Here is a 20062-nt window from a genome sequence, read left to right as displayed (position 1 = left end):
TTCTCCACAAAACATAGACCTCTTTGCAGCATGGATAAAGTCTTTTTCATTAGTCGGGTTTATCTTTTCCTGTTGAATAAGTTTTACTGACAGTGATTTGCAGAGTATTTTCGCATTTTCAGAATTTTGGGTCAGGCCAGTGTGGAATGGACAGAGAGATGGAACAACATCGATGTAGAATGACAGGCATATTTTAGCAAACGTGGGTAAAATCCAGTTTGGCAGCAGTTTATTTAACTGCAGAATTGATTTCAAAATGACAGAAAGTTTTTGTTGATCAACACTTACCATAATCTTTTTCTTAAAGTTTCTAATGTGTAGTAGAATATATATTTGTGAACATAAAAACTATAAGGAGATGGCACCTATAATAAAAGAGCCTGATACTGTTATAAAGGCTATATGGATATAGGCATCCACCACATCTGACCTAAAATGATTACTTTTGACCTCTGCTGCTCCCTTCCAATTGTTACTTACCATAATTAAAACTTAGGTTCTGTCCTTTATCAACAACAATGTGTTTTTTGTTTTTTGTTTTGTTTTGCTTTTTATTTTTTCTTGCTTCTTTCTCCAAGGTGGCAATGAAGCACCCCTCTGCTGTTACTGCCTGCAATCTGGACTTAGAAAACTTAATCACAGACTCAAACAGGAGCATTGCTACCCTGGCCATTACAACATTGCTCAAAACAGGAAGTGAGAGCAGTGTGGACAGGCTTATGAAGCAGATATCTTCTTTTGTGTCTGAAATCTCAGATGAGTTCAAGGTAAGAATTTAAACAAGCTTTTGCTTGGTCTATAGCTTGCCTCAACAGTGTCTTTTGAGAAGGTCTTAATTTTTAATGAAGTCTACACTCTCATTCTTTCCTAGGCCTTGCTATCCTATATAAATAACTTGAAGTCTACACTCTCATTGTTTTCTTTCCTAGGCCTTGCTATGCTATGTAAATAACTTTCATCTCTCTCTAAGTCATAAAAGTTGTGTTTTTTTTTTCAAATGGTGTACAACTTTAGCTTTTATCACATTTCGGTTTGTAACCGTTTGATGTTTGTGTGATAAGGTCGGTGCTTTCCTGGTCTCGTGCTGAGTTACCCCAGCAGAATTAGTTAAAGGCTTCTTCTCCTTGTTGGAAATGAAGAGGCTTCCTTGTTTTGAATCCAAAGACCTTTCTTTCCATTCTTTTTTCTTGCCTAATTAAAACAGCTAGCACTTTGTAACAAAGTGCTGAGTATGGCCAGTGACAGTGTGCTGGAAATGACCAAAGGGCAATGGTAAGTCTGCGTGGAAGAGTGAGGATGACGGCTATGTCATTCTCTCTAACACTCAGCCAGGAAGCACATGGGACTACGGCTCTCTACTCAACAGGGCTCTAGACTGAAAAAGTAAACAAAAGTAGACATTGTAAAACTTTGGGTTATTATAAAAATTGTTTTGCAGCTGTTTGTAAAAATAAACTGGACTAGTATGGAAAATTGTATTGGTAAGAATAATGTTTAGAATGGAAGTTGGCAAACTTCTCTAAAGGACCATAAAATAAAAACTTTAAATGACCCGGGCTCCCGAAGTGATCTGTTTATATACTCTTTGTTTTTATTCTTTACAATTCTTTAAAACTTTAAAACCATCATAGCTTTCAACTCCCATAAAAATAGGATATAAGTGTGGAAGGGTGCTGTGTGCCTGCAATCCTAGTGTGGAAGGCTGGGGCAGAAACACCATCAGTTATGACCAGCCTGAGTTACATACAGATTCTAAGACATCCTAAGTAAATAGCAAGACTCTTTTTGGTTTTTTGGTTTTTTTGGTTTTGTTTTTGTTTTTCGAGACAGCGTTTCTCTGTATAGCCCTGGCTGTCCTGGAATTCACTTTGTAGACCAGGCTGGCCTCGAACTCAGAAATCCGCCTGCCTCTGCCTCCCAAGTGCTGGGACTAAAGGCGTGCGCCACCACGCCTGGCTGAATAGCAAGACTCTTACCTCAAAAACAATCCCACTCTTTAGTGCCTTCTAAAGGAGACTGCTGAATACATGCACGGTTTGGAGAAGGAAACAAAGACATGAAATAAATAAATATTGTTGAATAGCTTGATAAATCAAAAATGCATCCTAAAATAAACACGTAGCAATGTAACTTTGCTGTTGGTGTTTCAGTGCAACTGGGAGTCCCCACAAAGGAGAGTTGGCCACCTGTTCCAATATGCCAAAGAGGAGATTAATCATAAAAAGCAGAAAAAGGATGTTGAGTCAATGTGACTACATGGGGCTGGTTGTTGTCTCAGTCTGGTTCAATGAAATGGTTCAGAGAGGCTGTTAATGCTTGAGGACATAAGCTGGTTCTCAGCCTGAGAATCACTTCACAATGTAGTGTAGTGTAGTGTAGTCTTTGAGACTCTTCTGTTTCTTCAGTCTAAGATGACTACAAATTTAGGACATGACTGGAAACCTTTAAGACCCTTTTTGGAGGTGTGGAATGAGAACTTAGGAAGTTGGTAATGAGATAACCTCAGTTACTGTTACCTTTGTATCTTGAGCCTTGAAGGGGATGAGAACAGGTATCACAGGCTTTATACTTTTTGAGTTGATTAACATGCCACTGTGCAAATTAAGCAGGTGGCTGACCCAAAGTTAAAGGAGACAGATATGAAATAAGGCAGATTCCAGGCTTTTATCTTGCTTTTAGTTACCTTGTAGGCCCAATTCAATGATTTTCAGCAAAAGCAGCTTCTAACTTCTAAGTGCCTGTTACAAATCTGTATAACTATAATTGTATATGAGATTTGTTGTTCTCTTAGATAAACTAATAAAAATTACCACTATTCATGCTGCTCTTTGTGTTTTTTTACAGGAGTGGGGAGTCAGTTAAGGTTGAAAGATAACTGACATAGATCACACTGCATTAGCAGCACAACTGAGACCCAAACCTGGGTTGTTTTTTTGTTTTTTTGTTTTTTTAATTTTATATTTAATTATTTTTGGTTTTTTGAATTCAGGTTTTTCTGTGTATCCCTGGCTGTCCTGGAACTCCCAGTGTAGACCAGAAAGGCCTCAAATCCAGAGATCCTCCTGCCTCTGCTCTGTAGTGCTGGGATTAAAGGCATGCACCAAGACACCTGGCTTGCTTTTTCTAATTTGAAATGCACGTCTCCAGTTTACCTCTCTGTGTCTTCATCTGCCATCAAACATTTAATGTTTATATCATTTTTTATAGATCTGTTTAAAATCTTTCTTTGTTGTTTCCATGTCTTGTTGACTTTTTCTGACATCTGTGATATTGTGTTGAATATGATAAAATGTTATTAAAATATCAGAGTTCATCAACTAGATAATCACAGCGGGAAAAGTAAATCTTAACCACCTTACTCACACCATAGACAGAAATAAGTTCTGTCTGGATTGAATATTTGATTGTACAAAGCAAAAGAATAAATAGTTTTTTTTAAAAACAGCATAAAGACATCTTTATGACCCAGTGTGAAACAGACATACATAGATGCGCATGCAATTTTAAAACTAAGACATAAAACGATTTGACAGACTGGAACTAGTAGACAGTTTGTATTTATGTTCCATCCCCTGAGTCCCCAGCTTTACCTGTGTTCAGTACGAAGCAGCCATTACAGAGAGCATTCTACAGCCCGTGCAGAGAGAATAAAGAATTGATGCTCAAAAATATTACAGTACAGGCAAAGCCATATCTATACTGTGAACGTGAAAATCTAGGAGAATCCTCAGAACATAAGATACATTCAGTTTTTGGGGTTGGAGGTGAGATAATTAGGGGTGTTAGCCCCCCACATCTTGGCACTAACCTTTGTTAACTTTCATCTCCCCTTTCCTTCATCTGTTTTTGCCATTGCATTTTATTGGTTTATATTAGCAAATACATATGTACACATTTCATACATTATGTACAAAGTCATACCAATACCCTCTTTGCCTTCCTCCACTTCCTGCTAACCTACTTCTTTTCCCCAACAGTCCTCCCTTCTACTTTCATGTTGAACATGTGTGTATGCATGGAGGGATACTTCCAGTGAGTTTCTTTAAGGTTATTTACAGGAACATGAACACCTTACCAGTGGCTTCACCACTGAAGAAAATTTCTCACCCTCCCTGTCAACCACTAATTGTAAATAAATCTTCAGAGATGGGTAGAACCCCATGAACCTCTCTGCTTTTCATGATAAGATAGCAATGGTCCCAATCTTGTGCAGATAACAGCTGCTATGAGTTCAACTGTACAGTACTTCTGTCAAACCTGGAAGTCAGCAATCCACACCACTCCCTCCTATCCTGACATTCTTTTTCCCCTTCTTCCACAAGTAAAAGGTATGTTTGTGTGTGTCTGTGCATGTGCACACACCTTTAAGGGGGCTGTATATTCAACAGCCATTTATTCCCAGTACCTTAAGCAGTTATGAATTGTCTGTAGTCACTGCCAATTACTACATTAAGAAGTTTCTCTGAGCACAGCTGACAGCAGCATATATGAACCTTAACACAGTTTCTAGGATGCAAATCCAATCAGAGAATGGTTGGTTATCCCCAGGACGACTTGGACTTTTCACTGCTGCACCAGTGGGCTCATCTTGACTGCCACTTAATATTGCCTTTCCTTTATCTTTTAAAGGCCCGTCCTTTACATATATTTTGCTCCTAGCCCCATTCTTATACATTGATTAGTCTAAAAAGAAAATGCAGATGGCACCCTAAGACGTTGTTTCAGATCAACTTTGAAGAAAAACAGACTAAGATGGCTTCTAAAAAGAACACCCCTACTCAGCCCATGGATTTCTTGCACATCACCTTACTGAGCCCTGTGGCTAATAAAAGTTCCTTATATTCCCAGTGCCCCAGAAGATAGAAACTTGAGATAAAGTATCAGCTTTGTTGTCTTCAGGGTCAGTCTTAAATAAACCTGCTTTCCTTTACCAAAACAAACATTGCATCTGACAAAACTACCCTAAATAAAATATAGACCTAAAAATTGCTTTTGTTAAAAAAGCATTGATCCCTTTCTTGAACAATTTACCTAAAAGAAGGGTGAAAGCCTGGTATCCAAAGTGTGTGGTGTCTTCAGCAACAGAATCTTACCTTCAAGTTTCAGGAAGCAGTCTAGGGCAATAGCAATGACCTATATTGTGTTGGAAGTCTTTTGGACACTCCCTACCTTGATGAAGATGAAGCAGATAAAAACTAGCATATATTAAGTGGAAATATAAGTACAGTCATTTTGAAAAAATGGACAGTATTTACTAAAGCTAAATGAATACATGCCCAGTTTTATTCCTAAGTATATTCCCAATAGAAATGCATGTACAAGGTTCATTTTAAAATGTCAGATCAAACAGTTAATTTTGGAGGAATCTATATGGTTAAAAAATGCCTCTAAATGTCTAGGTTTGACTCTCTGACCTATTAGATGTGTGACTGGCTACCTCAGTTTCCTTGACCAAACCAAGGAGATGATAATAATTCTATTCCCATAGAGTAGTTGTGAGGTATAAATAAAATGATAAAAAGCTAAGAGTACTCTAGTGTTAACTATTGCTGTTTTCTAGGTGAATCATATGAGAACTATAATGGTTCCTAATGACTGGTTGAATATCAACTATATTATTTGAATTAATTCTTTTATTTTAGTACAATTGCCATAAATCTTTTATAGTGCAAATAGATTAATTTGTTTCAATTTGCTTTAAGTTTTAGTATTGTCCCTCCCATTTTAATTTTTTTGTTATTTCATTTTTGCAACATAGAACACTATACTATTCAAAGAAGTTGTAATACATTTAAAAGTGTATGACTTCCTCTCATATGTCCCATACCTCCTTTTAAAACTTCATTCACTTGCACATTTGTCTTCTTTAGTATGCCTTTTATAAATATAAGATACATGCATAGTTCTTATTTTATTATACATCAAAAATAGCATGCTGTTGTGCTCTTTTTGTACAGTACTTTTTTTAACCTAAAGATAAATGGAAGTCATGCTAAGTTTTTTGAAGGAGATATGCCTCATTTCCTTTACAGCTACATAATACCCCAGCAGTTATATATATATACACAAACAAGGCTTCTGTTTGGGTAATGTGCAGTTATTTTGTACTTAGGAACAGTGCTGCAAGGTATACCATGTGTTTTTTAAACATTAGATCTGTGTTTCAAAACATATTTGTTATGAAAGCTAAATATAATAAATATATCATTCATAGAGTATGCTAAATGCTGCCAGGAATGTATAAATGTATGGCTTCCAATAATCTTATCAGTAGTGTGTGTATGTTAAGCTGTTGTAGTTTGCCAACCTTTTGGATGAGAAATAATGGTTCAATGTGTAGTTTTAATTTCTGTTATTATAAGGAAAATTAAATATCTTTCCTTTTTTAAATCCTTGTGTATGTGCTTGTATGATGTTTGTGTGCAAGTATGTGTGTAGGCATGGGTACATATATGCTAGAATATGTTTGAAGGCCAGAGGGCAAGCTTAGGTGTCTGTTTGAGGCAGGTTCTGCTTGCTACTGCATTCACCAAACTAGCTTGTCCACCAGCATCCCAAGCCTCTCCTGTGTCCTCCTCCCATCTAAATCACTGGAAGAGCATTGGAATTATGGATACTCAGGGCTGCATCCAAACTTGGGTCCTCACACTTACTTGGCAAGCACATTACCCCCTGATCTCCCCAGCCTAGCCATCTTCTGTATTGCTAAAGGTCATTTAACACCTCTCTGTGAAATGCCTATTCAGTTTTTCCACCACATTTTTTTAAACAGGATTTTGTCTTTTATTTTTTTCCATATTTTAACACTTCTCGTATGTTAAAGATACAAACATGTGAAACATGTTGCTACTTTTCCCCCCAGTTTTCCATTTGTCTCCTCTGTTAGGATGGGTTCTATAATGCTCATGGTTTTTTTTGGATTGTTGTAGTTATATTCATCAGTCTTTTTGTCTGTTCCATCTGATTTTTAGTCATTGTTAAAATCCTTATACTTCTCATTGTGGAGGAATTCACTCATGTTCACTTCAGATACACTTATACTTTCGTGTTTTAGTCAAGTTCCATGTGTCCTTGCTCTCTGCATTTCTCTGTCTACTTTTTTATCTATTTGTACACACCATTGCCACACAGTTTTTAATAAGCTTTGTTGACCCTGTTAGCAGCTGTTACCTCCCCATCAAGGCTGTTGTTACTGTTTTCCAAGCTTGTATATTTGTTTTCCTTATCAAAATAAAGCTTCCTTGTTTCATAAAATTTTTATTGTTATTTTTATTGGAATCCTTTTAGCTGTATAAAGTACTATAGAGGAGAACAAGCTATCTTATTGATGTTGAAGTCCTAACCCGGTACCAGGACTGTGTTGAGCCCCTGTGACTGCCCTTTGCTTTCCTCCAGGTGGTGGTTGTACAGGCCATCAGTGCTCTCTGTCAGAAGTACCCTCGGAAGCACAGCGTCATGATGACTTTTCTTTCCAACATGCTTCGAGATGATGTAGGTAGTAGTCTATGTTTTAACATAGGAAGTTGTTCTCTTAAATTCCCTCGGTTGCTATTAAATACCACAGTGTTTTGTTGTTATTATTTTTAACTCACTTCTTCATGGTTTGTATCTTTATTTTTTTATTCTTTGAAGCTGTAGTGCATATATTCAATGTATCTTAATAATGTCCACCCCTCACCTGCTCCTGCAGACTCTCCAACTCAACCCAGGACCTCCCATTAGTATTTTAAGCATATTTCTTTATCATGTGTTAAATATATTTCTTTCTCATTTCTATATACCATGTAAACATATACAGAATTCCAACTGCTGTATTTATCACAGCTAATTATTTTCCCACTTGAAGGAGAAAAACTTTGTTTTTATTGTTATATTAAATTTTAAAAAGTTAGTTGAAATTTTAATATTATAAGCATGAATCTTGAAATATAAGCATTTCTTTAAAATAAAATTCTAAAGAGTTCCTTAAAATGGGGACACCATTGGTGGTGGATGGTGGTAAAATTTAAAAAAAAAAAAAAAAAAAAGTCTTTAGAGCAAATGGCAGTTTTATCTTCTCTTTCCTCAGGGAGGTTTTGAATATAAAAAGGCCATTGTGGACTGCATAATTAGCATTGTGGAAGAGAACCCTGAGAGTAAAGAAGCTGGCCTAGCCCACCTCTGTGAATTCATTGAGGACTGTGAACACACCGTTTTGGCTACTAAAATTCTCCACTTACTGGGCAAAGAGGGCCCTAGAACTCCTGTTCCCTCCAAGTATATCAGATTCATTTTTAATAGGGTGGTCCTGGAGAATGAGGCTGTCAGAGCTGGTGAGTCATTAGAACACAACTAATGGTGTAATTGCTGGTCTTTGAAAATAGGTGATTCGAGAGAGTAGTAATGAAGTTGCAGGTTCCCTAATGTTGTGATATGATGTTGGAAGACACCCTGGTTCCAGATATACAACTCTTTTTTTGTGTTTCAACTTCCACACAGATTTTTGCCTTTAATTAGAGACCTACAGCCCTTTCCTTTCAGTGTGACAGGAATACTATAGTGGGGCCTCTATTTTTTCTTTAAACCATAAGTAAAAATGTATATAGGATTTATGTATAGACGTTTTCGTATATACATCTTAAGTGATTCTTTCTGGTCTATTACACTAGAATCGGTAAATTCTCCTGTGATCCTTCTCTTATAAACTCCTTACCTTATCTATCCTTATACTTTGTTTCCAGATAAACTCAAAAATGACATCACTAGTTGCCTTTATATGTTCTTTGTCCATTTTTTTTTTCCAGCTCAATAAAATTTGGCCCTCTTCGTTAAATTCTTTCTTGTTTCATTTTTAAATTACATGTACGTTAGCTGGTCAGTCAGACTACTTAATATTTTTATCTTAGTTCACATTCTTCTAGATTGTTTTTTTGAGCTTTGTTGACTCCTGAATATGAATGTTCACACCATCCCTCAAATGTAATGTGAAATTCAAACTAATTCAATCTGAAATCTTCACTTGATACTACTCTCACAAGACAGATTTAGGTCACAGAGTTGAACCTTCCTCTGTTCTTTACCACAGTGCTGTCACTTTTCTTCCTTCCTGATTCTTCATTCTCCTGTCCTTATGTCACTGGGTACAGCTTTAGGCTTTCATTCATTTCTCATCCCTAGCACATCTGTTTCTAGTTTCACGGATATTATTTATTAGCTAAATGTGAAGAGCGGTCATTAAAATAGCAAACTTGGGCTGGAGACCTGACTTAACATCAGGAGTACTTACTGCTCTTGCCAAGGACCTGAGTTTGGCTTCCAGCATCTACATTATGTGGATAACAACTACCTGTAACTCCAGTTCCCAGAGGATCTGATATTTCTGGCCTCCCCTAGCATTCATGTATACATACCTGCCACACAGGTGGATATATATAATTAAAAATAATTTGTACAAAATCTTAAAAAAACAAACTACACATATATCCTATACCTATGTGTGATAATGTAACCTTTAAAACCTTAACATGGTTTTTAGTTTATCTCTTGTCTTTTACTTTCACTCTCTAACATGGGTCCAACACTAAGCCTTTCTCACTCAAGTCTAATAGCAACTCTTTCTGCTCAGGACACAGGATGTTTTTATTTGTTTTCCTTTCTAATTCTCTTGTCCTGCCTTTTCCCTCTGGCTGAACTAACTAATCTAAACAGTTAAGTGCAGTAGTGTCTCAAATCTTTGTCTTCCCTAAGCCCTGTACTTACCTAGCCTCTTGGATACAGTTTACCAGAGATTTACTAGGCAAAAGAGTCTTTACTTACCTGTCTTTCTTACTGCACCCACACTCCTTAGGTCAGAGACCATGTCTTTTATCTTTCTACCCCTTAGCTCTTACCACACTTCCAGGTAAAATACAGGTGAGCATTGAATCTTTGTTGAATGAAAGAAATTTTAATAATAGTTTTTTGGTGCTAGTTGTTTAAAATTTGAACTGAATCATGGATGGATGGATGGATGGATGGATAGATAGATAGATAGATAGATAGATAGATAGATAGATAGATAGATAGATAATTCTTTTTCCTCGCTGAATGGGAAATCTTCCTCTATAGAGTTTGCTAGATTCTTCACTATTTTATTTATACTTAAGTAAGATCAAGAAACTGTCAACACAACAAGAGACTTTATTTCTATGGAATACCAACTGCTTCTCTAATTGGCTTTTAGTTTCGGTGTTTTTGTTTTGTTTTGTTTTGTTTCTAATACAAGGTCTTACTTTGTAGCTTAAACTGGTCTCAGACTTTGAGTAACCTTCCTGCCTTGACTTCACAAGTGTCTGATTTGTTTTTGAATGTTTATTGCTTAGCTCTGAGAAGCCAGTATTTACATTGCTTAATCTTGTGTTTCACAATAGCTGCTGTGAGTGCTTTGGCTAAATTTGGGGCTCAGAATGAGAGCCTTCTCCCCAGCATCCTTGTACTCTTACAAAGGTATGTAAAAGAATGAATGCTGGCTGTTGGAAAATAAGAATTCCATGTAGCTAAGTAGTAAAAAAAAAAAAAAAAAAAAACCAACCAAACAAACAAACAAAAAACCTCTTTGTACTGTGTCAGATAAACTGAGGTGCTAAGAGCAGAGCTGATAGAGTTAGTCCAGGGCAAATGGAGTTTTGGGGGTCCAGTTGTTTGTTTGTTTGTTTTTTCTAGTAATTATTTATGTGCAAAATTTGAGTTTTAGATTTCTTTTAAATGATACTGAGAGAGTAAGGTTTAACCTATGTACCTCAATTTGTACAGTAGGTACTAACTTAAAAGAGATGTGAAATGATTGGTGTGAAAAGCTAAAGATAGTAGTCTTTTATGATCTCCATACCTCCTTAGTTGGCGAGGAAAGGAAAAACGTTGGTGGTCTTTTTAGCAAATATTTTGTGATTGCATTTTATAACTAAAGCAATTAACTCATTAGCCAAAGACTGAGACTAACTAGTTTAAGTAAAACAGATTGCCATTTGAACAATGGCTGTCTGGATTTTGAGTGCTAGTTTTCTTTTTGTATCCTTAGAAAGTGTAACATTTCCATTTCTTAGTTGTAGAAAAGCTAAGTCTTTGTCCGGCTCATGTAGTTACAGGTTCAGGATTAGATTGTAAATTATTATGTCATGGTATTGTGTTCTTCCTAGTGATCTCAGTGCCTTCTCAAATAGCAACATTTCTTTAGTAATTCATAACAGTTCAAGAATTTTTAGGAGCCCGTGTTAGCTATTATTGAACTCTTGTCATAAAAGTCATATCAGATGACCTCAGCTGCACTCTTCAGGTGGGTGGTGAGACTGTTGGACATCTCTGTATACAATGACATAGACAGAAGCGTGCCTATACTATTTTTTTCTGATCAGGTGTATGATGGATACTGATGACGAGGTACGGGACCGAGCTACCTTCTACCTGAATGTGCTGCAGCAGAGACAGATGGCCCTGAATGCTACCTATATCTTCAATGGTCAGTGAGATTCAGGATTATGGACACATAGCACATTTGTTTGTCAAATGAGAAATGATTTTTATGCTGATTCATGTATTAACTGACTCCTTTAGGCAGTTGAATGATTTAAATCTTTGAATGCAATTCTGTTTCTAGGGAAACCCATATTCATAAAGGCATTTTCTAATTTGGTAATAGCAGTTCCTATAAAATAATATAGAAGAAGATTTTTTTTAATATGAAAGGGTCCAAAGAATATTGCTTATGCCTGGTTCTTCTTAAGCTCCCTCTTAAATGGCTGTCCCCATTTTCATCTTCTTCTGCTTTTCTTGTTTCCATATAGCTAAGATATTTTATTTTCTGAGAATTGCTTGCACTCTCTTGATATTTTTTATTCTTTGCTCCCATGTTTCCTTGAAAGAAATAAAGCAGCTTATATGTTTATGAGGCAGATGTCTCTAATAATCTTTAGTTAGATTAAGTAGGCTATACCTTCCTAATGCTGCAACCCTTTAATACAGTTCCTTACATTGTAGTGACCCTACCACCCTTTAATACAGTTCCTTACATTGTAGTGACCCCTACCACCCTTTAATACAGTTCCTTACATTGTAGTGACCCTACCGTAACATTTTTCTTGCCACTTCATAACTGTAATTTTGCTACTGTTACGAATTAGAATACAAATATGTGTGTTTTCTAATGGTCTTAGACAACCCTCGAGAAAGCGTACTTTGATCCCCACAGGTTGAGAACCACTAGGCTATAGTTTTTTGTTATGTTTCTCTTTCTTTAAAAAGCTTAACCGTTACAGATTGTTGCGAATAGGTTATAATGCTGAGATTTTCCTGTCTCTAGGTCTGACAGTCTCTATACCAGGGATGGAGAAGGCCTTACACCAGTATACTTTGGAGCCTTCAGAAAAACCCTTTGATATGAAGTCAGTTCCTCTTGCTATGGCTCCTGTCTTTGAACAGAAGTCAGGTATCAGAACTGTTTAGCTCTATTAGTTTTTCTGTGTGTAAGTAATTTCATAAAAACTTGTAAATATTAGTATGTCATCTAACCTGGAAAATAAAACTAGAAAAAGATTTTTAAAAATAGCACAGTTTCTCTTTTCATTTTTTTTTATTCTTGTTTGTTTGGTTTTTGAGGCAGGGTCTCTCTATATAGCCCTGTCTTAGAGCTCACTGTATAGACAAAGCCGAGCTGAAACGCATGGAGATCTACCTGCCTTGTCTTCCAAGTGCTGGCATTAAAGGCATAATGTGCCACCATACCAGGCATATTTTTTTCTCTTAATATGTATTTTTTTTTTATTCCTTGAGATCTTTTAGTACTAAGATAGATGACATTTTTTAAATTTAAGACTTTCATTTTAAGCCTCTTTGGTTTTACCCAAAAGCCAGAATAAGAAATATGTCCTAAGTTGAAAAAAAATTTAATTATTTAATACAAAATATCACAATACTTGAAGCTGTTTGCCACTGTGTATCTGCTAGAAGTTATTGCCTTCATTTCTTTCTGTATACAAGGTCAGTTAGAAGTAGAAAAAAATTCACTTAACTGCTTATTTCTGTCTTTCTAGAAATCACACTTGTGACTCCTAAGTCAGAGAAGTTGGCTCCTTCCAGACAAGACATTTTCCAAGGTATATTTTTATGAATACAATAATTTTTAATCCCTAGGAATTATAAATTAATAACATCCACTGCTTTTATTTATTTTGATTAATTCTCAATTCAGTACATTTTCCTGTGTCATAGGCTTCAGTGGCTGGAACTACCTACTGTTTGTGGACTTTCCAGTTACTAATTTACTACCTGGGACTGTTATTCCTGTGCATATTTTGTTGGTTAAGAGGGAAAGAATTAGCAATTTAGTTTCTTCTTCTCTCCTCCATATAAGAATCTAGTATATAAACTTGGTAACTTAAAGGATTATTTCACAGAAGCTTAGAGATCCCCAAATTGAATTTTCAATTTTTAGTAAAACCATAGAAATGAACCGCTCTTTCTACTCTGTGGTAACTAAAGCATTTTAATAAAGTCTCTTCCTGTCTTCTTCATACTGGACTTGTATTTTCTTTCTCTTTGTACTTAACAGAACAGTTGGCTGCCATTCCTGAGTTTATGAGCCTGGGGCCCTTGTTCAAGTCTTCAGAGCCTGTGCAGCTTACAGAAGCAGAGACAGAGTATTTCGTTCGCTGTGTGAAGCACATGTTTACCGACCATATTGTATTCCAGGTGAGACAGCAAACTAACTCTTGGTTCTTCTAGAGCCTTTAAGTACGAGCTGCTACACTTGGAGACAAATAGTACTTCCCTGTAGTTTATGATTCTTGTTCCTTTCATAAAGGATTGACTGAGCAACACTTTGAGTTTTCTTTTCATATGTATACTAAGTTTCTTCCTCTGATGGGCTATTTTTGATAACTAAAATCTAAAAAGATATAAGATTAAAATGTTCCAAAAATAGACATACAGCATAATTTTTTAGAAATCAGTATTTAAACAACAAGGTAAACTAAGTGTGTTGTTCACAGAACTTAATTTGTAACACCTTGAAGTAGAGACAGACTCAGGATGACACACACTGATGGCTCAGCACAAAGCACTCACAATAAGCCTGTCTGTGTTTCACAGAGACAATTGGGAGCACACTCATGGCAGGTATAAGGTCTACCTTCAATCTCTAATACAAAAAGAAGAAAAACCTTAGGAGACCTACAGTGCTACTTAGTGTTGAGTATAGTAGATTCCAGAGCTGAACTGTGAACTATGGGTGAGTAGAAACCACTTATTGGAAAGCATTTCTTATTCTTTACAACTTTTCTATTGCTGACTTTTCAGTTTGACTGTACCAACACTCTAAATGACCAGCTGCTGGAGAAAGTAACAGTGCAGATGGAACCATCTGATTCCTATGAAGTGCTGTGCTGCATCCCAGCTCCCAGCCTTGCTTACAATCAGCCAGGAATATGCTACACACTTGTTCGATTGCCAGATGAAGATCCTACAGCAGGTACTAACTCTTAGAAGGGAGAAGATACTTAGTGGTCTAAAGTGCATCGCCTCTTGAGCTCTTAGAATGTCTTGACAAGTTTTTAATTTTCAAGAATGTAATTCTTTCCAGAATTTAATGTTGGGGGTGGGCGTGTTTATAAAATTGATTACTATTATATAGGTATTACTTTCAAAACTAAATCTGTAAGGAAAAAAATGCTGATGATAATGTTAAAAGAGGAACTGAATGTATACAGTAATAACCTAAAAAGCATTCAGGTTTTCTATTGAAACAATGTAAGCATGAATGAATACCTGATATGTCTTATAAGAATCAGTATGTTTCTTTCCAAGATTCCTGGGGAAAGATGGTTATTTAGCAGATGGTTGGCTTTTTAAATACATCACTTTTAAGCATCTTGTAGCATAAGACTACAGTCTACAGTGTTTCAGCCTCATTAGCTTAGTCAACCATTTTGTGTTTCATATTTGAGAAAGGCCTTATCATTTACTTGACCTATGGTCAGTCGTGGGGTGGAAGTGGCATAAGAGTCTAAATGAGAGACCATTGCTAGTGCCAGTGATAGTATTTATACTTTGAGGATTTTGGATGTTCTCCATGGTGTGTCCTTTATAAATGTTGAAATCTATCCCACTTGAACCTCCACCCAACTCAGTTTTCCCATACTCATTGCAGAACTGACCCAACTTTCACAGAAATAAGCACACATAGACCACTAATATTTAAAGTTTTTACTACTTGTAAGTACACGAAATACAGAAATTAACAATATTAACAAACATCAGAGAAGTTACAGAGTTACAAGAAATCATAAAAGTACTAGTAAATAGTTCCCTGGTCATCATTCAGTTACATTTAGGGCTTGTTCTGACTTATAGCCTCTTCTAACTCCATTCTTCAGTGTTCATTCATGGGAACTGCTGACCAATCTTAGCTGGGTTGGGTGCTAGACAAAGCTACTTAGACTCTGGCACGAGGTAGATTCATGTTGGCACCATTGCTGAGTCTGAATCCCAGGATGTTCCCTTTGATCCAGTGGAACTGTGTTTGTGTTGTACAGCCACTTGGATCTGTAACCATAACCCTGGGTGGAAAGGCACTTTCCTATCTGGACTCTGACATTTCTCCTTTGAGCTTTTGGTAATCTGTCTTTAAATTTAATAACTTTGTTTATTCCTTTGTGAAATTCTCTCACCTTCCATTTCCTTGTGGTTTCACTTTATTCTCCTGGTCTGATTTCTCTCTAGATAGATAGATAGATAGATCGATCTGCTAGACAGTATTTAAACTTTCTGCTCTCTCGAGTAAAGCTAGTTTTGTTTGCTACTGTTACAAACTTATATCTGGGTCCAGCCTTAATACAGTTCTATGTCTTTGCCATCATCCTGGGAGACTCTGTTTTTTCCAATAGCCATCTTTCATTGCTTCAGAATTCTTCCACAATCACTGTACTTCTCACTAAACTTGTGTGTTATTAATTTTTAAGGGATGCCATTAATTTACACTTAATTACAATAGGAAGCAAATCTGAACCCATTGAAAACTCCAGCCCTTCCCAGTTGAGATTACTAGCTCCTTAGTATATACTCAGTACTAGCTACTAGGTGGACTCTGATATTGGATAACTCAGGGGACCCACACACCAGGGAATGGGATTAAAAGAATAAGCACAGTTTTACAATACCAAAATATACAAAACAACAATATTGAAATTACAGTAGTTACATATAGGAAAACAATAGTAACATTAAACACTTCACAAAGAAAGGAACAGTATATGATCACCTCAGCTCTCTTCACTGAGGAGGTAACTTCTTAAAACAGATCTTACATGTTATTAGCCCAGAGGTTTGAATGTTTGGTCTGCTGGCTATGGACTATTTGGCTTTTGTTTGTGAAAATTTGGCAATTAGAGATGTTTCTTTATGTTAGATTTAGAGGGTTTTCTGATCAGTGGCAGGATGTGGCTATAAACTCTAATCTTGTTTCATCACTTTTATGTTTGACCTACCATATGCTTTCTTTCTTCTTTCTATTCTTTATTTTTATTAGAATTCATGAATTTTAGCCCGTAGCCAATCTCAACTCTACTTTGCAATGAACGATGTGAAATACCAGGACATAGGTGGTAATAGAGTCTATACCCATCCTCCTGTCTTTCTTTTTTTAACATTTAACTTTTTCCCATTGCAGATATTCTAAAAATTACCAGTCACTTCAAAATCGTATCACTTTAAAATGTATCTTATCTCAGAAAAATATTTTTTCCTTACAGTCACAAGGAAAATATAGAAATTCTTATTTATGATTTCCTTCAACTTGAAAATAATAAAGCATATTAGAAAGGAATATGGGTTTAATAGATAAAGGTAATGATTTTAATTCTGGCCCTACCACATATTAAATCTGCGAATTGGACAAATTATTTTATTTAAGTATCGTCTGGTACCAAACATAATAACACACAATATTTTGTTTAATTTTAGGCTTAATTTTTTTTCTACTAGCATCTTTAAAATCAGTTCTTCTACAGTTCAAAAGATATGTGCCCTCCAGTATTCTTCAGAATATTATTCATTGATTGTAACTTTCTTTGCTCAATCTATAAACATCCTTGGCTATCAGACACTGGTTTCTGAAGATTGTTGATCAAGCCATTTTCAAACTCATCTCTTTGTAACCATTTATTCCCCTTACCCAACCCATTCATTGATACCTGATGAAACTTTTAGGGAGGCAAATAGCCTCCTTTACCATTGGGGCTATGTGAATTTTGTTGTAGGCCATATTAATTATAATTCAACCTGTATCCACCTTTTCTTTCAATTCTCATAGTTCCTTTTTTTTTGTCTTTTTCTTTTTTTCTTTTTTTCTTTTTCTTTTTCTTTTTCTTTTTTTTTTAAACCTTTTTCTTTCATTCTTTTTTTTTTTTTTTTTCTAAGACAGGGTCTCCCTCTGTATCCCAGGTTGGCCATAAACTTGTGATCTTTTTGCCACTAAACCCAACTCACATTTTCTGATTTTATACTTAACTATGTGATAGTCCTACTACTTTCTTTTGTTTGTCTTTAATATTCTTCTGTTTTCTAAATTAGTGAAGTTGTTTCTTCACTAAATAAAGGATGGGTTACTTACTGACTTGCTTCTCTTATAAAAAGGACTCTGCTTAGTCTTTGAAAATCTGCCTAATATTCCTTGCTTAACCTGGAGATACATTACCACCACCCACTTTGGAAACCCTGAATTCTGCCTTTTGCTTTCCTGCCCTGGCTCCATTATCAAGGGTGAGCCACAACTTCTGTTGGTTTTGTCCTCTCTTGGCCTTTTCATTTTGCATTAGTGGTGTGACCAGTTAGATTAAAAATGTTTGTTGGCATTCTACGGCTACCTATTTCCTCATCAACAACACTCCTTGGAACCTTCCAATCAACATGAGGACTCCCAAGTCTTGGTAGCCCTATCTGATCACTTCCTGATTTCCACTCACTGCTCCCATCACTGTCAACCTCTGCATTTAGGACAAGCTCCACTGAGTGCATGTGCTCTCTAACTTCAGCTAGCTATAAAAGCCTAGGTGATTAGGTCTACCATTGTGGGACAATCGTGTATTTTTAACACACTGTCTTAGACATTTGTCCATGGTTTTCACTGACATAGTATTCCCAGTTATTTTATAGGTAATGTTTTTCTTTTTTGCCAGAACCATAGTTGATACAGCTGAAGTAAATGTCTCATTTTTTTCTTTTCTAAGTCCTGAGTCTGACCTGTGCATCAGCACCCCCAGCTTGACCTGTCCTCACACCCACTGCTTCACCTCACTTGGTTCTCTCTGCATCCAACTGATTGTACCAAATCTGCACCCTCTACCCAGCAGTCTCTGTGGCCCAAACTTCATGATCCTTCTAGAACTCTGTGTCCATGGCTCCCGGTGACCTGTGCTGCTTCTTTTCACATCCTCCCATTCACACTCTGATGAAGCTCTCAGGGAACCTCTGACTCTGACCGTGATCCTCTACCTGTCATGTGTTTTGGTCTTCTGCCTGCATAGCCTACCCCAGTCTCCAGAGGTTCTAACTTCCACGCTGTCTTAATGCTGCTGAACTGAAGCTCTCTCCCTGGGGACTCTAGTCCCTGAGTTGTCTTTCTAGTCCTCAGCACTCGCCTCCTTCCATGAGCTTCCCTACATCACTGGCTCCATTTTTCCCNCCTGCACAGTCTCTCTGTTGTACAGCACACCTCTCTCTTTTCAGCCACTCTTGAACAGTGGAAACACAGGTTCAGAGGTCAACTACGAAGTGGCTGTTTCGCATTGGTACCCAGCTGTGCCTCCACCATTTGTACACATCTTATATCTACACTCTTACTGGGCTCTCTCCAGGAGTCCAGTCCCACATTTCTGAGGTGGCCTAACAGTTGTCTATGCAGGAGTCTATACGGTGCACCTCACCTGGTTTCCTCTAATTAATTCAAGCCACTCTTGTCCCTTTGCTAAAAACCATACAGTTCCATTCTACAAACTCCCCGGGCTTTTGCTCATCTTTTCTGTTAAAATCTGACATTAATACCATCTATCCAACAAACTTATCCCCTGAGATCTACCAAGAATCTCAGTTAGGGAACTCTACTATCTGCTTTATTGTTTTCCATAGTGGCCCCTCAACCTTGACTGAATTCACCACAAACTTGTGAAATTTGCCAGCTGCCCTAAGCCAGTTCAGCATCACATGCCAGCTTCCAGTAGCAAGCCAGAGAGTTCTTTCCTCCTGCAGGTCTTAAACTATGTACCTTCTGCCCTCCTTGTAGATTCTTCCTTTCTCCTTTGCCAACACTGTGCTTACAGGACAGTTCCTGAGCTAATGCTCCCTGCTGCCGTCTAAATAATGCATCAACTCATCAGTCTTCTCCTTCTCTGCTCCTTCCCAACTTTACCCATTCCTGACATTATAGTCAGCCTCTGTGTCTAAAACTGCTTTCTTGAGTCCATGCTAGTTGAGCTCTGTCCTGCCGGCCTGCTTCCTAGTTCTGTCACACTAAAGCAAGTCAGTTACTTGATTGAGACCTTCACATCCAACTGATGAACCTCACAGTGACCTCCTCTAACATCCTGTACCAACATGTCCTGAGTATCGTGATCACCACTACGGATGTTTCCTTCCTCTACTGTCATCCTCCTCTGCTTACTCAGACCATGACTTGTTCCTCCCTGGGCTGACTGACCCACATTCCACACTCCATCTTTTTCCCTTTTTCTTCACTCGTGCATCATGCTTGCTGTGGTTCACTCCTCTGAGCCTCTCTGCACTGTCTCCTGCTCTCTCCCAGCTCCTCTCTTGCTCTCTACCTACTACAACTTCCTCACACTTCTCCTGGGTCCCAGTCAACCCTTTCTCCTGCTTTACCTTGCACTGCTCAGAGAAGTGGAGTCACACTCTCAACACCTGAAGCTGCTTCAGATGGCCTCTGGGGTGCTCCGGTGTAGTCTACAGACCTGTGCATCAGCACCCCCAGCTTGACCTGTCCTCACACCCACTGCTTCACCTCACTTGGTTCTCTCTGCATCCAACTGATTGTACCAAATCT

At 37.3% G+C, this 20062-nt stretch overlaps 1 protein-coding gene and 1 long non-coding RNA gene across 2 annotated transcripts in view; one reads left to right on the top strand and one right to left on the bottom strand.

Annotated features, from left to right (window-relative positions):
• Copg2 (coatomer protein complex subunit gamma 2) overlaps window positions 1-20062 on the top strand; it is a 116067-nt gene that overhangs the window by 70791 nt on the left and 25214 nt on the right. Inside the window, exons 12-20 of the mRNA XM_021190570.1 lie at window positions 579-767; window positions 7396-7491; window positions 8069-8312; window positions 10389-10464; window positions 11370-11473; window positions 12314-12439; window positions 13044-13106; window positions 13562-13701; window positions 14308-14479. Coding sequence (XP_021046229.1) covers window positions 579-767; window positions 7396-7491; window positions 8069-8312; window positions 10389-10464; window positions 11370-11473; window positions 12314-12439; window positions 13044-13106; window positions 13562-13701; window positions 14308-14479 — 1210 coding nt within the window. The remainder of the gene's footprint in view (window positions 1-578; window positions 768-7395; window positions 7492-8068; window positions 8313-10388; window positions 10465-11369; window positions 11474-12313; window positions 12440-13043; window positions 13107-13561; window positions 13702-14307; window positions 14480-20062) is intronic.
• LOC115063392 lies at window positions 15199-20050 on the bottom strand. Its single transcript, XR_003843232.1, has 2 exons — window positions 19971-20050; window positions 15199-18246 (listed from the first exon to the last, which is right to left on the bottom strand). It is a non-coding gene; the product is annotated as an uncharacterized LOC115063392 (long non-coding RNA).

This window comes from Mus pahari, chromosome 2 (genome assembly GCF_900095145.1).
Source record: "Mus pahari chromosome 2, PAHARI_EIJ_v1.1, whole genome shotgun sequence".
NCBI lineage: Eukaryota > Metazoa > Chordata > Mammalia > Rodentia > Muridae > Mus > Mus pahari.
This window is presented reverse-complemented; position numbering and strand designations above follow the sequence as displayed.